Source organism: Lissotriton vulgaris, chromosome 9 (assembly GCF_964263255.1).
Source record: "Lissotriton vulgaris chromosome 9, aLisVul1.2, whole genome shotgun sequence".
Lineage (NCBI taxonomy): Eukaryota > Metazoa > Chordata > Amphibia > Caudata > Salamandridae > Lissotriton > Lissotriton vulgaris.
Window position 1 is genome coordinate 288,743,266 of NC_141697.1, and position 16,390 is coordinate 288,759,655.

Consider the following 16,390-nt stretch of genomic DNA (forward strand, 5'->3'; position numbering starts at 1 on the left):
ATAAACTAACCTTGTCTATTGTCTTTGTCAGTATTAAATGCGGCTGTTTAATTAATGGCATGTGCTATTTTGTGTGCTTATGTTATGTTATGTCTTTTCTGTGGCAAAAGCTCATGGAGAATCCTTATGGCCTAAAAGAAGAAGGTTAATATAAATGCTGCTCTGCGTGCTTAGCTAGGTAACTTAAATTAATGGGGTAACAATTAGCAAAGGGGGTGGGTAACAGAATGGGTCTCAATTCTCTAATTAATTACTGTTTTGTGTTTGTTTGAATACTAGTTTCTGTGAGAGGCCTTAGGCCTACAAAAGATGGCGTTCTCGAATCCTGTCCAGAAAGGAGCCTTGCACAGTGGAAAGTTTTACCACGTCGACAATTTTGTCAGAAAATACTGTTGAATAAGTTGTGCTTAATGTGCTCATGGAGAATGTCCAAGGACAGGAAGCGGCAGGATTGCCAAGGCAAGGAAGTCATGAACTGTAGCTCGAACAAAGATACATTTTTGAGGAAGCGAAATGACACGAAAGCAAAGGCCTATAGGGCTAAAGTAAAGCCCGTTCTCGGTTTGGAAATGGTAGTGACATAATGATGGACTGACATGGCTCAGCCAATGACAAGTTTGGATTTAGGGAGAAGAATGCAAAATTTAGTTACTTTAGCTAGTTAGAAAGGTATAAAACCTGGCCCATGGGGAGGAGGGAATCGCTCCTCGCTTTCTGATTTCTGAAGGGCGTGACGTGCTGTTGGACTCTTTGGCGCACGTAAGGACAGCAGTCTTTAATGATTATTTTTTTAGGAGAAGCGAGTTTTAGACAGAGAGATAGAAATCAGGGATGAAAACTTATATTTTGCTTTAATTCATACTAAATGATTTTCTTTTGAAATGTCAGTCCAATGAGTCTTTTCCTTAAAATGATGCTTTCACTTTGCTAATACAATAAAGATTCTTGATTTAAAATGCTCTTTCGTTGATTAATAAAATTAATAAAATTGGATTTTGAAATGACAAGCTGGTCTTGTTTATTCATGGTCTAGTTATCATTAGTTGATCCATTCCCCTTAGTGACTTAATTAAATGTCATATGTTTTAAAAAAACCATGGTAAGAAATGATAAACTGCAGTTGTATATAATTTTGTAAATAGTTTGTGAATAGTTCTGATTAATTAGGTCACATGATTCAGTCGCTCAAAAATTTGTCTCGTTAGTTTATGGGCCTTGGTAGTAGTTCATGATTAATGGTGAGTATTGTGGAGATAGGTAGCGTTGGTGAGACAGTTTTTCATTAGGAGCGCTGGATCACTACCCAGAAGAGCCTCCCAGCCCTATGACAACTAGATACCGTACAGATAGGATTGCAATTAGAAAAGAGTTGCTTTTAGCAATTTTTTAAATGCTAGTTCTGATTTGGTTTGCATTAGGTTCTGTGGAAGTGTGTTCCAGCGCTCGCGGACTAGGAAAGCAAAGGCCCATCCTCCACTTCTGGTCCTCATAATCCTAGGGAGTGCAAACAGCTGCTGGTCGCTAGATGGTAGTTTTCTAGTGAGGTTGTTAGCAGTAAGCAGATTTTGAATCAGTTTGGGGCCCCTTCCATGCATCGCTCAGTGGGCCATACACAGTACCTCAAAGTGTATCCTTTTGAACACTGGCAGCCAATGAAGGCTTGCCAGGACTGTGGTAACAGAGTGACGTTTGGGAATTTTCAGTAGGATGCATTCTGCAGCGTTTTGAATCATTTGTAGTCTTTTTATGATGGACTTTGGGCTGCCCAGGTATAAGGAATTTCCATAATCCAGTCTGGGGGATGACCAAACCTTCTACTACTATCCTGCACGATAGCTCTGGTAACCATCTGAGCAGTTTTTTCATGGTCCTTAGCATGCCGTAGCAAGTTTCTGCCAGTTTTTGTAGCTTGAGTTGCGATTGTCATCTTATCATCAAGCTAGAAACCTAGGCATTTGACTTCAGATTTTGGGATAGGTTGACTGCCGAGGGACTCAGGCCAGTTTTCAGATCCATCCATCTAGAGGATTTGTTTCTCATCACCGTTACCTCAGTTTTAGCCCATTAAGATTTTAGGCTGCCTGCCACCATCCATTCCACGACATGTTGAAGAAAGTCATTTAGAGGGGTCGAGGTGTTGTCTGTTTGGTGGGAAATGGAGATGATAATCTGGGTGTCACCAGCATAGGATATTGAGGAGAAACCATAGCTGTTTATGCTTTCTGCCTGTGATATGACATACAGATGGGAAACTTCTTCGGCTCATTGAGGACCCCTGAGGGACCCCACAGTTGAGACATTTGGTGTCTGATAGTGTGGTCTCTTGTCAGACTTGGAAGGTTCTGCTATAGAGAAGCGAGGTTTGCCACATAGGTGCAGATCCATTTATTCCTACTTCCTTTAATGTTGTGATCAGCCCCTGGTGTGAGAAAAGATTGAATACCGCACTCAAATCCAGAAGGATCAGAGCTGCAGTCCTACCTTGATCGAAGATGATTTTAAATTGCAGGTTTCATCAGATTATTATCAACATTGAACTATTCCTTAGTGGAATCAGCAGCATTCTTAATCTTGGATGCAAACAAGCTCACTCTAGAATTCTTTATGACATAGTGGTTCTTTTTTATTGCCATCTTGTAGTTCTCTTTGTGCATGGTGTTACAAAGTCTTTTCAGATGATAGCTTGAGAGTAAAACATCATGACACTCTACCTTTGTGTTTTTTTAACCCATTGTTTATGGACCCTGAATTGTGTTGGAGTGCTGCGGTCCCCTGAAAAATGCATTGACCTAGACCAAGGGTGTGTTCATGTGGTTTCAAATATACACATGGGGCAACAAGGTTTGCACAAAGCCTAAGCACTCTTCAAATACGCCTTAACCCCAGTGGCAGTGGGATCGCGGACGCTGTGGCTGCATGAGGGCTGCCTCATTTAAAAAAAAATTGTGCTTTTAAAACTGTTTGCTCTTATTTTCATTTCTTTTTACTTTTGTGGCTTACCTCTGTCGTAATCCTCCCTGCTCAGCCTCCAGCTCCCCTAGCCCCGGTCCGGCACGGCTGTGTGCCGCTTGTTCCGGATGGCGGATGGGGCTACTGGTTGCCACCATCTTGGGAGGGACGATCGAGGCCACGTGGGTTAGCGCTGCAGGTATCGCGCTTCCAAACTCCACTTAAGCCCAGCCTCATGCGCACGCGCAGCGGAGGCCTTAACCCCATTGGCAGTGGGATCGCGGACGCTGTGGCTGCATGTGGGCTGCCTCATTTAAAAAAAATCGTGCTTTTAAAACTGTTTGCTCTTATTTTCATTTCTTTTTACTTTTGTGGCTTACCTCTGCCGTAATCCTCCCTGCTCAGCCTCCAGCTCCCCTAGTCCCGGTCCGGCACGGCTGTGTGCCGCTTGTTCCGGAAGGCGGACGGGGCTGCTGGTTGCCACCATCTTGGGAGGGACGATCGAGGCCACGTGGGTTAGCACTGCAGGTATCGCGCTTCCAAACTCCACTTAAGCCCAGCCTCATGTGCACGCGCAGCGGACGCCTTGACCCCAGTGGCAGTGGGATCGCGGCGCTGTGGCTGCATGTGGGCTGCCTCATTTAAAAAAAATTGTGCTTTTAAAACTGTTTGCTCTTATTTTCATTTCTTTTTACTTTTGTGGCTTACCTCTGCCGTAATGCTCCCTGCTCAGCCTCCAGCTCCCCTAGCCCCAGTCCGGCACAGCTGTGTGCCGCTTGTTCCGGAGGGCGGACGGGGCTGCTGGTTGCCACCATCTTGGGAGGGACGATCGAGGCCACGTGGGTTAGCGCTGCAGGTATCGCGCTTCCAAACTCCACTTAAGCCCAGCCTCATGCGCCCGCGCAGCGGGCGCGCCGGCGGCGCGCCAAAGGCAAGCCCGTCTGCGCCCGTCCGCGGCCGGCCGGGGCTAGGGGCCCCTCATCATGTCCATTTTCTCTCTTATTCCGCTGCACAACTATGCGCATTCCAGGACCATTGGCCCCTTCAAGCGGCCACCTGTGCACGGATTAATAAACTTGGCCTGGCCCGGTCATTACCTTCCACCACCTTTCCTGTCTCCTTGCCTCCCCCTCCCCCTCCCCACTGTCCCCCCCGATCCCTGTCTATCCCTCACCCGTCCTCTATGCCATCACATCTGTCGGCTTTTTTACTTAACACCAGGTCGGCTGTCAAACACCAGCTGGAACTGTTTTATTTCCTGGACTCTGTCAAGCCGGACCTTTTATTCCTGACAGAGACTTGGTTTCACTCTGATTCACTTCCTAGCGTGTTGGCAGTAATTTTTGTCCTCAGGGCCGACCGGACGGAAGGCCGGACAGGTGGTGGGGTTGCCCTGATCGCCCGTGCGGGCCTTCATTTTCAAGTGCTCCCTTCCCCTCCCATATCTACGTCAGACTGCCTGGTCATACGTTCTACCTCCTTTCAGGTCCCACTAACGTGTGTTCTTGTTTATCGCCCTCCCCAGTCCTGCCGACGTTTTCTCCCCACCATCTTGGACCTTTTAGGAACCCTTGCAATTAACAACTCTTCGGTCATGCTACTCGGGGACTTTAACTTCTGGCCTAACGATCCAGCAGAAGACGTCACATCCCGTGATTTCACCCAGCTCCTTCTTAGCTTGAACTTCGTCTCCCAGGTCCATATTCCCACACACATTTGCGGCCACACCCTAGATCAAATCTGGACCCTTAACATCTTAGTTTCCACCCCTACTGTCATGCCTTGTACATGGTCGGACCATTCTTTGATTTCCTTCTTTCTGGACCTCAGTATTGACAATAACCCTTCCCTCCCCAAACACACCTGGGCGAGAAACTGGAGCAGAGTGGTCATTCCTGCCCTCTGCTCCTCCCTGTCAGCTTCTGACCCCGACCTGGCAGGCCTCTCGCCACCCAGTCAATTGGATGCCTTGAACAGCTGGCTCCTGGGGGCCTGTGACCAAGTAGCCTCTTTGAAGCGCGTCACAGTTAGGCGCGCCCACGACGCAAATAAATGATTCTCTTCTGCTCTCAAGGAAAAAAAACTGGCAGTGCGTCAAGCAGAGCGAGCTTGGAGGCTCGCCTACTGCCCAACTTCCAAACTACGCTACACTTCTATTCTCAATGAATATAAAAGGGATATTCTCCTCGCTAAGACATCTTATTTCTCGGGGAGAATTCTTGCCGCAGAGAACCAGCCAAAAGAAATATTCATCACAGTTCGCGAGTTGGCTTCTTCTGACAGGGCCTCCCCCAAAATTCCCCCTTCCCAACTTCTGTGCAACTCTCTTAATGACTTTTTTATTGAGAAAGTTGCACTTATCAAAGCCAAGATCTCTCTGCCCTCCCCTACCTTCTGTGATCCCCAGCCTCCCCCCACCACGTTCAGTCTGACCCACTTACCCCTTTTGACAAAAGAAACTTTTTTCCCCTTGTTGACCCGCGTTAAGTCAGGATCTCCTGCGGACATCGCCCCGGCGCATGTCCTCCGTAAGATCTTCACTGATTGTCATCTCCCCCCCCCTTACCCTTCTGAACGACTCCCTTGAACAGGGCGTTTTACCGGCCCCCTACAAAGCGGCTACCATCATCCCTATTTAAAAAAAACCTGGGGCCGATCCCGTCTCTCCCTCAAACTACCGTCCCATTTCCCTTCTCCCCTTCTTGGCCAAAGTCCTTGAGGCCCATGTCACCCAGGTTCTTGATGCCTTTGTGGAAGAGAGTGGGGGCCTCGCTCGCCGTCAGGCAGGCTTCCGCACCCGGCACTCTACCGAGAAGGTTGTCATCTCCGTGATGGACAAACTTAGAGAGGGGTTAGACACCAATACCCCCAGGCCCTCGTCCTTTTAGATCTATCTGCCGCCTTTGACACGGTTGATCATTCCATCCTTCTTACCCGTGTCAAGGCGACGGGCATTGGGGGCCCAGCTATGACCTGGATTAACTCCTTTTTAAAAGATCGTACCCAGGCTGTCCACCTCGCCGAATTCTCTGCCCCCCCTCGCCCGGTCCAGTGTGGTGTTCCTCAGGGCTCTTCTCTTTCTCCCTTATTATTTAATCTTTACATTTTCCCACTCATCCTTGCATTACAGCAGATGGAGGTCATCGTGTATAACTACGCCGATGACCTCTAACTCATTTTCCATCTTTCTCACTCCCCTGCCAGCATTCACAACTTTCAATCTGTCATGCTGTTTATTAGAGATTGGATGAACTGCAACATTCTTAAATTAAATCCGGACAAGACTGAACTTGTCGTCACTGGTAGCACTCCCAGCCCTTGGTCCCCCATCTTCTGGCCTCCCTCCCTGGGTACTCCCCCCACACCCTCATCCTCAGTTAAAACACTTGGCATTTCACTTAATCAACACCTCACTCCCCATTCCCAGATCAGCTCAGTAGTCTCCTCCTGTTTTTTTGCTCTCCGCACTATAAGGAAAATCTCTCGGTTCTTCTCTCTTCCGTCTTTAAAACTGATCCTTATGGCAATGGTCCTGTCTCGGCTGGATTATGGGAACATAGTGTACAACAGCGCCCCCGCATATGCCCTCCGCCGCCTCCAGCTAGTCCAGCCTGATCTATGGGCTGCCCAGATTCCACCATACCAGTCCCCTACTTAAATCATTACGTTGGTTGCCAATCAAAGAATGGGCCCTCTTCAAGTTGGGCTGCACTACCTTCCAGGCCATTGCAGGGACTGCTCCAGCATTCATTTAATCTGCAATCAAGGTTTACCGTCCCAATAGAGAACTCTGCTCCTCTGCTAAATTCTTCCTTTCTGTACCCCGATTTTAAAAAAGCAGATCAGGGGGTCTGAAATTTGCTGTTCTAGCCCCGACCTTTTGGAACTCTCTCCCCCTGCACATTAGATCTGTTCCCTCCTATCTCGAATTCCGCAGGGCTCATAAGACTTTCCTTTTTTCACAAGCCTTCCCATCCCAGTAATTCCTTTTCTCTAAGCCTCTGGGCTAAGCATCCTCTAGCGCCATGAAACCACTGGGTGTACATGCGCTATATAAATTCCTATAAATTCAAATTCAAATTCAAATAGGGACGTCATCAACTCCTCCCTGGCTGCAGGTGTGGTTCCACCTGTATGGAAGCAGGCCAGAGTTAAGGCCCTTTTAAAAAAAAACAGCCTTGACCCGGAAGAGTGAGCCAACTATCGTCCCATTTCTCTGCTGCTGGGGCTTAGTAAAATTGCAGAGAAACATGTCAACCTTGCATTATCATCCTTCATTGAGAACGAGGGAGCCCTTCACCCCACCCAAACGGGGTTTAGAACTAAGCAAGGTACAGAGACCTCTTTGGTTGCGGTGGTGGAGGTAACAAGGAAAATTGTGGATGCAGGAGGCTGCGCTGCGGTGGTCCTGTTGGACCTCAGCGCAGCCTTCGATACAGTAAATCACACACTCCTGATTCGCCGCTTGCGGGATGTTGGTATCTCAGGGGTGGCCCTTAAATGGCTCCAGTCCTTTCTTTCAGAGAGAACCTTTTCAGTCTTTGAAGAGGAATCAGCATCTAAACAACTCCCACTGCATTACGGCGTTCCCCAGGGATCCTCATTGAACCCAACCATGTTTAACATCTACATGAGGCCTTTGGCTGATGTGGTTCTTCCCTGGGGAATTCAGTTGGTCACCTACGCCGATGAAACGCAGTTGGTTGTCTCCCTTGCTAAGGCGGATGCTGTGGATTCTGGGACAAACAATTTGTCCCCTTGTCTTACCAAGGTTCTTGAATGGATGGACTCCTCCTTTTTAAAACTTAACGGTTCAAAAACCGAGATTATGCTGTTGGGATACAAGGCCCCCATTAACCCCTTGCATGCTGATGACGGCCCCCAGCCATCATGCACTACGGTGCTCGTGTGCTGATGAAGGCTGGGGGCCGTCATAAACCCGCCCACTCGCGATTCTGCTGCACAGGCGCAGAATCGCGGCCGCATGGAAGGGTTAATCTTGACACTTGGTGGCCGAAGTGTCTGGGTCCCTCCCCCACTCCTAAGAACCAAATCAAGACTTTGGGGGTCTGGCTCGATCCCACTCTGGGTTTTCAAGTTCAGGCTCGAAAGGTTGCCTCGACAAGTTATGGTCTGCTTAGGCTGCTAAGGAAGGTTTTGACCCTTCTTCCATTTGAGGCCAGACGGCTCCTTGTCCAGTTCCTTATTCTTTCCCGACTGGACTATGCGAATGCGGTCTATCTCGGTGCACCCTTAGGCACTATTAAAATACTACAGTCGGTCCAGAACTGCGCAGCTCGTCTGCTATTGGAGGTACCGAGACATTGCTCTGCGAAGGCTGCTGTGCGCTCTCTTCACTGGCTACCGGTGCAGGAAAGGGTCCGGTTTAAAGCCATGTGTATGGCTCATAAGTCAACAACTAACAATGGCCCGGTTATCCTGCGCCCTCTGTTCTGCCATTACCAATCTACCAGAGTCCTGAGATCTAAACATCTCAATCTTCTGACAGTCCCCAGGGTTAAGCGGTCACGTATGAGTGGCCGACGGTTCGCCTTTCATGCAGCTAAATGTTGGAACCAACTTCCCGAGAACATTCGGCTTGAATCCAACCATCTTGCTTTTAGGAAACGGTTGAAGACCTTCCTGTTCCGCTGAGTTGTGGTGTTCTGCTCTGGGTTTAAAAGCGCTGGGATGCCTCCGGGTAGCCATGGGCTATATAAGTCTGTACTCATTCATTCAAATACTCTATTGCATTTTTTACGTTTGATATTGCTCTCTTTAACTAGTCTTTGATGTTTCTAATCTTGAATGCTTTGCGCACAAATGAAAAGAACAAATTACGATTCATTTTCACATAAACCGGGAGTTAATTCTAAGCACTTCCCATGCGTTATATTAATCATTGTGTATAGCAATGTCGCTTCACAAATAAAATCAGATTTATAAAGCTTGAACAAAAATATTGCTAACGACTGATGATGTTTTGCGTATCTCTCCTTTTGACACAAATAATAAATAAAGCCGTATTTGTAAAGCGCAAACAACTCACCCTTACGGGTCTCAAGGTTCTGAGGGCCGTCGTGGAAATTAAGTGAGCTACTGCCGGAGCTGGGAATCGAACCATGAACCCAGCGCCTCAAAGTCAGCTACCCTGGCCGCTGCACCACACCCCTCCACTTGACATCGTGATAGAAATTGCATCCAACGCTGGCCCCATTCTTTAACTTCTCTACAGGGTTTATTTCCCCTAATTTATTACCAAGTTCTTTTGCTCTTTCCTGCCCCTTAAAGTCTCTAACTTCAGATTTTGTTATCTAAACGGTCATGCCACACAATGCAGGAAGGAATCACAGACTTAATCAGCTTCCCTACCCTGGCTATCTTTAAATTATATTCAAATAATAAAAAAGACTTTGGGAGGAATTTACAAAAAAGTAGTACATATGCACCTGTAAATGTACTCCAACGAATAAGTGTAAATGTACTTCTTTTGGAATTTAAACATTCCCAGTAGTACAACTGGAAAGTTGTGCCAGGCGCAGGTTTTTTAGCAGTACCACCATGTGACGTGGTTTTGTAAAGACGTGAAGTAAACACATACAGAATAAAGTTTGATAGTCCATATTTCCAGGTCTCCTGTTTTCCCGGTGTTCAAATGAAATGAAGCCATATGCACAAATATATTTCCTCCCCTCCCCCATGGAGAAATCCTATCCTAATTTTGAGGTGATTTGTTGTCCATTCCATGCTCGAATGGGAGGTATCCAGCCCTTCACTAGAGAACACCTCCATCCAATTCCAGAGTGGGGAAGGACCGGAGGGTGAACGCCCACAAATGTACAAGTTTAGGTCAGCCTTGTTCAATGTGTGAGGGGGTGCACACTTTGCCTTAAGGTGAATAATGATGCCGGGGCAATTCCTTGGACTACTGTACCCTATGCAGTAGTGTAGTGTATTTTGTAAAGCGCACAGCTGCCCCAACGGGGCGTCCCGGCGCTGTATAACGCTGTGGAACCCTTCCTGGCTCTCCCTGTGAGATGCCCCTCCTGGGCACCCCCAAGGTGAAGCCAGGCATCCCAGTGTTTTAGGGGCCGTTGATGCAGGTTACTTAACTGGTTTCTTGGTCAAGAGCTGCCTGAAGGTATCCTAGTAGGAAGATAGGGCTCCGTGAGCAATTCCGCAGTATGCAGAAGACTTGTCTGGAGGAGAGATGACCAAGGCAACAAGAGTTTTGGAATGCTTTGAGTTAGGACTGAAAGTAGTTTAGAGGCAATGGCAATCAGTATGCCAAAGTCATCAAGCATTGACACCGCAAATATCTCTGACATTGGCTAGTGTGATGGTCACATGTGTTTGTATTTTTTAATTGAACAATTATGCCAGGCAAATAATAAGAGGGGAAGAACGTAAATGTACAGCTAGCTAAATGTGACCTCTATAAGCATACCACGAAACTGAAAATAAATAACCATTACCTATAACCGTAACAAGGAAACATTATTATGTTGAACAGGCATAGACACCCTTTTCAGTTTTAATACACAACATAGGAAAATATGATTTTTATTGGCAGAAAGAAAAGGTACTATTATTTTTTAAATACTATAAACACAAAACCGAGTTTAGCACACAGTGTGCTGTGGAGGATAGAAACAAATGTGAATGGCAGTTGAAAAGAGCAACAGATGACGAAGTCTGAACCCAAAGCTCCTCTATTTATGTATGTGTATGTGTTTTCTTATTGATGATTATATTGTCATTACAACATGCTGGTGAGAGATCTAAAGTGGTCTCTAGGCCAAACCAAAAACTCAAGAAAACCAGGAAGTAGAAATGTTATAGGTCATGTATTCACTGGTTGTGAAAATGTCATAGGGGTCTCCTGTGGCAGAGGACTAAGTGCGCATAACTTGGGCAGGTGATTGCCACTTGCAGGTTCGGGGGAAATTTGATGCAGTGCTGCCACCTTCTATCAAGGCAATACAATCACTGCAATGGCAGGATGAGAGAAATTGATCACACCGATGGGTTATGTGTGATGTAGAAGCATGCCCTACACAATCCTTAGTTATCAGTACAGCGTGTGCTAGGAAATAAAAGACTGGCTTAATATGCACATAGCTGCAAATTTCTCCCTCAATAAGCAGAGTTTGGTATCTTGTTTAATTGAGATAGTAGGTAATCGAGTAGCATTGGAGTCGAGATTAGCAGGCAATGGGAGCTGAGCCAAGACTGGCTAATTGTGACAGTACCAATTCAGCAGTCTGTTTACGCCAACTTTAATAGCCATGGGTGAGCACAAGAATGATCTATGCTGTAGGGAGGGTTTTGTAAGAGCTAAGGCCATCGGGTAGCCTGGTCACCAAACAGTGGTGGTGGGCCTAAGAAGCTCTAGAGTCTGGAATGATACCTCAGTAAGTCAAAAGGAAAAGACCGCGCTGATGCCATGCATGGGGTAGCATGTGATGTGGTCACCAACTTGTGGGGGGGAGAAAACATGTGAATCCTAACTTTAAGAAGGAGCTTGAGGGCAATGAGTTGTATCCATTGCATCTCTTCCTAGTCGGTGTTTGCAATAATTGTGTTAACCGAGCAATGTGTAAGTAGGGTGGGAGTGACGGCCCTGACAGGGTCAGCCTCAACTTTCCAAGTAATCTTATTTTATTATGTTTCTTATATAGTGCCAGAATCAACCCCCAAAGGGGTATCTCTGCGCTTGCCTTGGGTCCTGGCTTTTCCCTGTGAGATAGCCCCTACAGGGCATCCCCAAGGTGAAAGCCAGGCATCCCACCGCAGGGGGGCCGTTGTGGAGATTAAGCAAGCTTAATGCCCAGAGTTGCAGAGTGAGAACCCATGATTAGAGCAGGCACCGAAGCGAGAATTATTGAGTCCGTGGACATTTGAGCTCAAGACCCTGCCGCGTCGGGAATTGAACCCTGGTCCCGGGTCTGACCTCAGCTTCAGGGTCTGCCTGCTCTAACCAGTGAGCCACACTTCTCCACTGTAAAGTTACTGGATCTGTTCAACTGTATTCTCATTCTGAGGCCACCTTCTGAGTTCTTCACATCCTCCACTCTATGATTAACACAATTTCCCTGCGAGTAATGGTGTTTCTTATTAATAGATTTGTAAATAATAATGTGGCATGGATTGCTGGTGTGGAAGACCCTAAGAAACACAATACAACGGGTTGTCCTGTCTCACTGTTGAGTAGTAAAACACAGTCTAACTGAAGTGCAGTGGGCCCCTAATATACCTGGAGCCCATTACCACTGCAACTGCCACACTAATGATAGCTATGTCCATTGTTATAATGACTTACTATGTATTGGCTCCGGTGACTGCCAGATTGAAGCCGGTTTGCTCCAGTGGTGCGGGTTTGTTGTTCAGGGTCCTGTTCCTTGCATATCCCACGAGATCAGGATTGAAAAGCCTGAAGATATCTAAAAATTAGGACAAGCGATCTGGTCAGTTGTACAGAGTGATCCTTCTTTCTTATAAAAGCCAAGAACTCTAGGAACAGGAACTGTCATTGGTTATAACATTTCAGTGAAAGGCACTAGAGTGAAAAGTAACATTGGAAAAATACTCCATTTCCAAACACTCCTACATGTTTCCTCAATTTTCAGGCAGTGTCCATTTAAAATCATTATGGGGCCAAACTCTCATTACTGTTCATATCAGGATTACCAGGGCACACGCGGGAAGGCAGCTGTAACACCTGAGGTCTTTACAAGATTAAAATTCCAAACGAAAGAGTCTAACTCAGTACTTTCTCGGTATTTTAAATGGGTAGCTATCTGCACTTCTTTCATTTGGAAGGGACCTACTTTTAATAGGAAGAAGAGTGAGTTCTCAGTAGCAAACAGGGTCTCTGGAAAAGCAAGCCAAGCACTGTTTATACTAACAACAATTTGGATGTTATACAGGCATTTAACAAACAAAAAGTGATTTGTTTTTTCTGTAGAGAAACTTGGGATCCAATTAATACTGTTAGAAACACCTTAGAGTAAACCAAGTGGTATCCTTTATTAGGTGGTACCCTTGGTATGGATAAAAAGACTATAGAGTATAATCAGGGGACATTACTAGGTGCTATGGCCCTAACGTCCCTCTGAGGTGCTAACATGTTTCTGCCATGGACAGCCTGATTAGGTCTCGGTCATTTGACAGGGCTTACATAGGGATTCCAATGCTTAGTTAAGGTGAAGGTGTAAAAGGATATGGAGAGGACCTACATCTCTCACAAAAGTCACAAGGTAATTTTATCTGACATACGGGTAACACGAGTAGCAGCATCAGAGTAGACAGACCTATTACATGCACATTACAATGTACAGGCCGCACCGTAGTCTTTCGGCACACTATTAAAAAGTTTTAAAACATGAAAATACAAACGTGGCACATTTGAACCTCCACACACTCACATTCTGCATATGTACATAGGTGACAGGACACACATGAGGAGAAAAAACACAAGCAAATTTCCCATGTGTGTATCTACACTTTGGTCTCTACCCTTATCCTGCTCTGTCTCTCAGAAGCATTTAATTCCGCCAATCGTGGGGCATATGGGTTGGGGTAATCGACAACTGACATGGAGTGGTCCGATATTGAGATACACCTTGGATACGCTATTATTGATTTCCTTAAGTAGCTTGATGTCACTGTGATGTGTTTTTTTCCCCTATTCTGACAATGTACAATCACTAGCTGATGCTGGACCGGCTAGCAAAAATTGGTAAAAAAAATTCTAAGACCTTTCTCAAGAGAGTCCAACTTGAGGTTGAGTTCACCCTGGTAGTACCTTCTTACCAGGGCTGGAGGAGGTGGCTTATGATGAAGCATCTCAGTCGGAAAATAGTAGTAGGAGGCAGATTTTACAGAGAAGCATCTAATAAATTATGAAATGCTCCCATACAAGTTACCACATCACTTTGTGTTAGTGATGTTGTATTAGAGGCAGGCGTGGGGCCCAAACCAGCCTCTTTTTCTCCTTTGGTGCTATAGATACAGGCATATAAACCAACAACCCAAAGCTCTTTCAATTACAGCTACCGGTTCACAAATAGCAGTGTCTTTTATTTATTATATTAGATAGACTTTGATTTCCCTCCCAGACCAGGCAAGTGTGAGCTGCATCTTCACCCTGTCTGGGAAACTGTGAATCCCTCTTAGAGGTACCCTGCTTACTGTGCATCTGTAGGTATTCCAGATTCAGGACTATAAAACCACTCCTTCTCAACCACAAGATGATTGCAGTGACTCTCTGCGTTCTGCAGGGACAGCCCATTTCAGTAGCTATATTTTCACCATACAAGCTTCCCTTTTAGACTTCCAATTTTACTGGATGGGAAAAAGACCCAGTGTGGTGGTTAGTGGCCACTTTTGGCTTTCCCCATGTGTGGTATTGATAAGGACCAGTGGCCATCTTGCATATGGTGTGTATGTGCTGCATTACACAAGGCTCTACGTGTTCACCCACACGTCTTACTCCTAAGATAAATCCTAAAATGTACTAGTGGTGGGGCATCATCGGTGGGCAAGGTGAGTGCACAGTTAATGTTAGACAGGTTCTCATAACAGCTCAGCTGCCCCTTGCTTCTCACATGGGGCAGAGGAAGAAGGTAGACAAGGCAACCTAGAAGGAAGGACTCAACCCCATCCACCAAGAGAAGGTGAAATAAAGAATGACTGCTGCTCTGTGATTGGTTCCTCTAATTTCATTGAACAACACGGCTGAAGTGTAGAACATGATTGCTGTGTCAATATCAATCATTTATCTGTAAGCATCTACTGGAGTTTGTGTTTGTTGCATTAGAAAGATGTCCTGACTTTTTCTGGTGCACTTTCTGGAGAGTGCAGAACTGGGTGTATATTAAGTGCTTACTTCAGCCCGATCCTTGACCATGCTGGTTTGGCCAGCTAGTGTGGTTGGGTAATTTGAGGGCTGGGCTTCACTTTTGGGTGTGGTGCAGTATGTTGTCCTTATGTGGATATGTGTATTGTTTGTGGAAGATGGAGAAGGTGTGAAGGTCACTTGATAATGCTGGTTTGGCCAGCTACTGTAGCTGTCTGGTTAGGGTGCTGGGCCACACTTTTGGATGTGGTGCAGTGTTTTGTCCTTGTGGGGTATGTGTTTTGCAACTGGAAGATGGAGAAGATGTGAGAGTTTGTTGTGCTATGTGGTTTAATAAAGTGAGGTGGATGCCTGGAGACACTCTGTATAACTGTGGTTGACAGGTCCTGTGTTGGAGTTTGGACAAGGGAGTTTTGAGGTAAGGCGAGGTATGGTTAAACTTTCGATTTTTGTTTTGTCTGTGCCTTGAATGGTAGACTTTGAGAGGATGAGAAACACTTTTGTCGGAGAAAGCTGATGGGTTGCCTACCCTGGCTATTGCATGGCTGTGCGCCTATCACTACATGTCATGCATGCATAAATGTTGTATGTTTTCATTGCGAGAATACAGACAGGCGTGGTAGGGCCTCTTGTCCAAGCAGGTCTCAAGATGTGCACATCTTGGACTGTTCGCTAATGTGCACATCTTGGAATGTTGCTTAACCTAGTTGTCTAGTTTCTATGTTTGGCATGAGGTGTGGGGAGGTTTATGTTATGACCCATAACAGAGTTTCAGTGACTGGTATTTGTTGTCTTTGTGGGTATGCATTGAAATTGGATTGTTTGGTTGTTGTTGGGTGAATGAGTAAGCTAGACATGTTGGCAATTGAGTGACTGTGAATGATTGTTCCTGTACTTTGCATGTGAGACTGTTCTTTGTTTTGTTGTTTGTAAGAGAGGAACAGTGTAGTGAGTTCTTCATTTGAGCCGTTGGTTGTAGTTGGGTGCCCACCAGCACTCATTTTAGGGAACCAGCACTTACCTTTCACCAACAGACTTTGACCCAGTGCAAAATTGAGAAAAAACCCAAATGGAGGAAAGGAGAAGGAAAAGAATGATGGAAAAACTGTTTGAAATGGAGAAAGCAGAGATGAAAAAGAACATGCAAGAATGAGATAAAGGGTCAGGGAGTGTCTAGTGGTAGGTTAAAGAGGCAGGAGGAGCAATCAAGACCAGACAGCCTTGTATTTGGCACCCTGACAGTCAGAAGCGCTGGCTGCCTCCTTCCAAGAAAAACTTTGGGCCTGGCACCTATTTGCTTACAAATTAGGAAGTGTGTGTGGTATCCTGTGTGTTGGACATGGCCCTTTCTTCAGGGTAACCCCATATGTGTTTTGCCTTCATTACCCTATTTTTTCAGAATCATTTTTTGGTGGCTTTAGAACTTTGAGCATTTTACTCCTGCTAACCAATGCTAACGTGCCTGTGCTTTCCCTTTCAAACATGATAACATTGGTATACACCTAATTGGCACATTTGGTTTACTTATAAATCCCTTGCAAATGGAACTACATGTACCCAGGGCCGGAAAATTAAATGCTA

General features: G+C 45.9%; 1 protein-coding gene across 1 annotated transcript in view; it reads right to left on the minus strand.

The window, feature by feature from the left end:
- The window catches only part of LOC147690028 (phospholipase B1, membrane-associated-like), a 186,901-nt gene that overhangs the window by 115,365 nt on the left and 55,146 nt on the right, over positions 1-16,390 (minus strand). Inside the window, exon 7 of the mRNA XM_086936630.1 lies at positions 12,272-12,392. Coding sequence (XP_086792756.1) covers positions 12,272-12,392 — 121 coding nt within the window. The remainder of the gene's footprint in view (positions 1-12,271; positions 12,393-16,390) is intronic.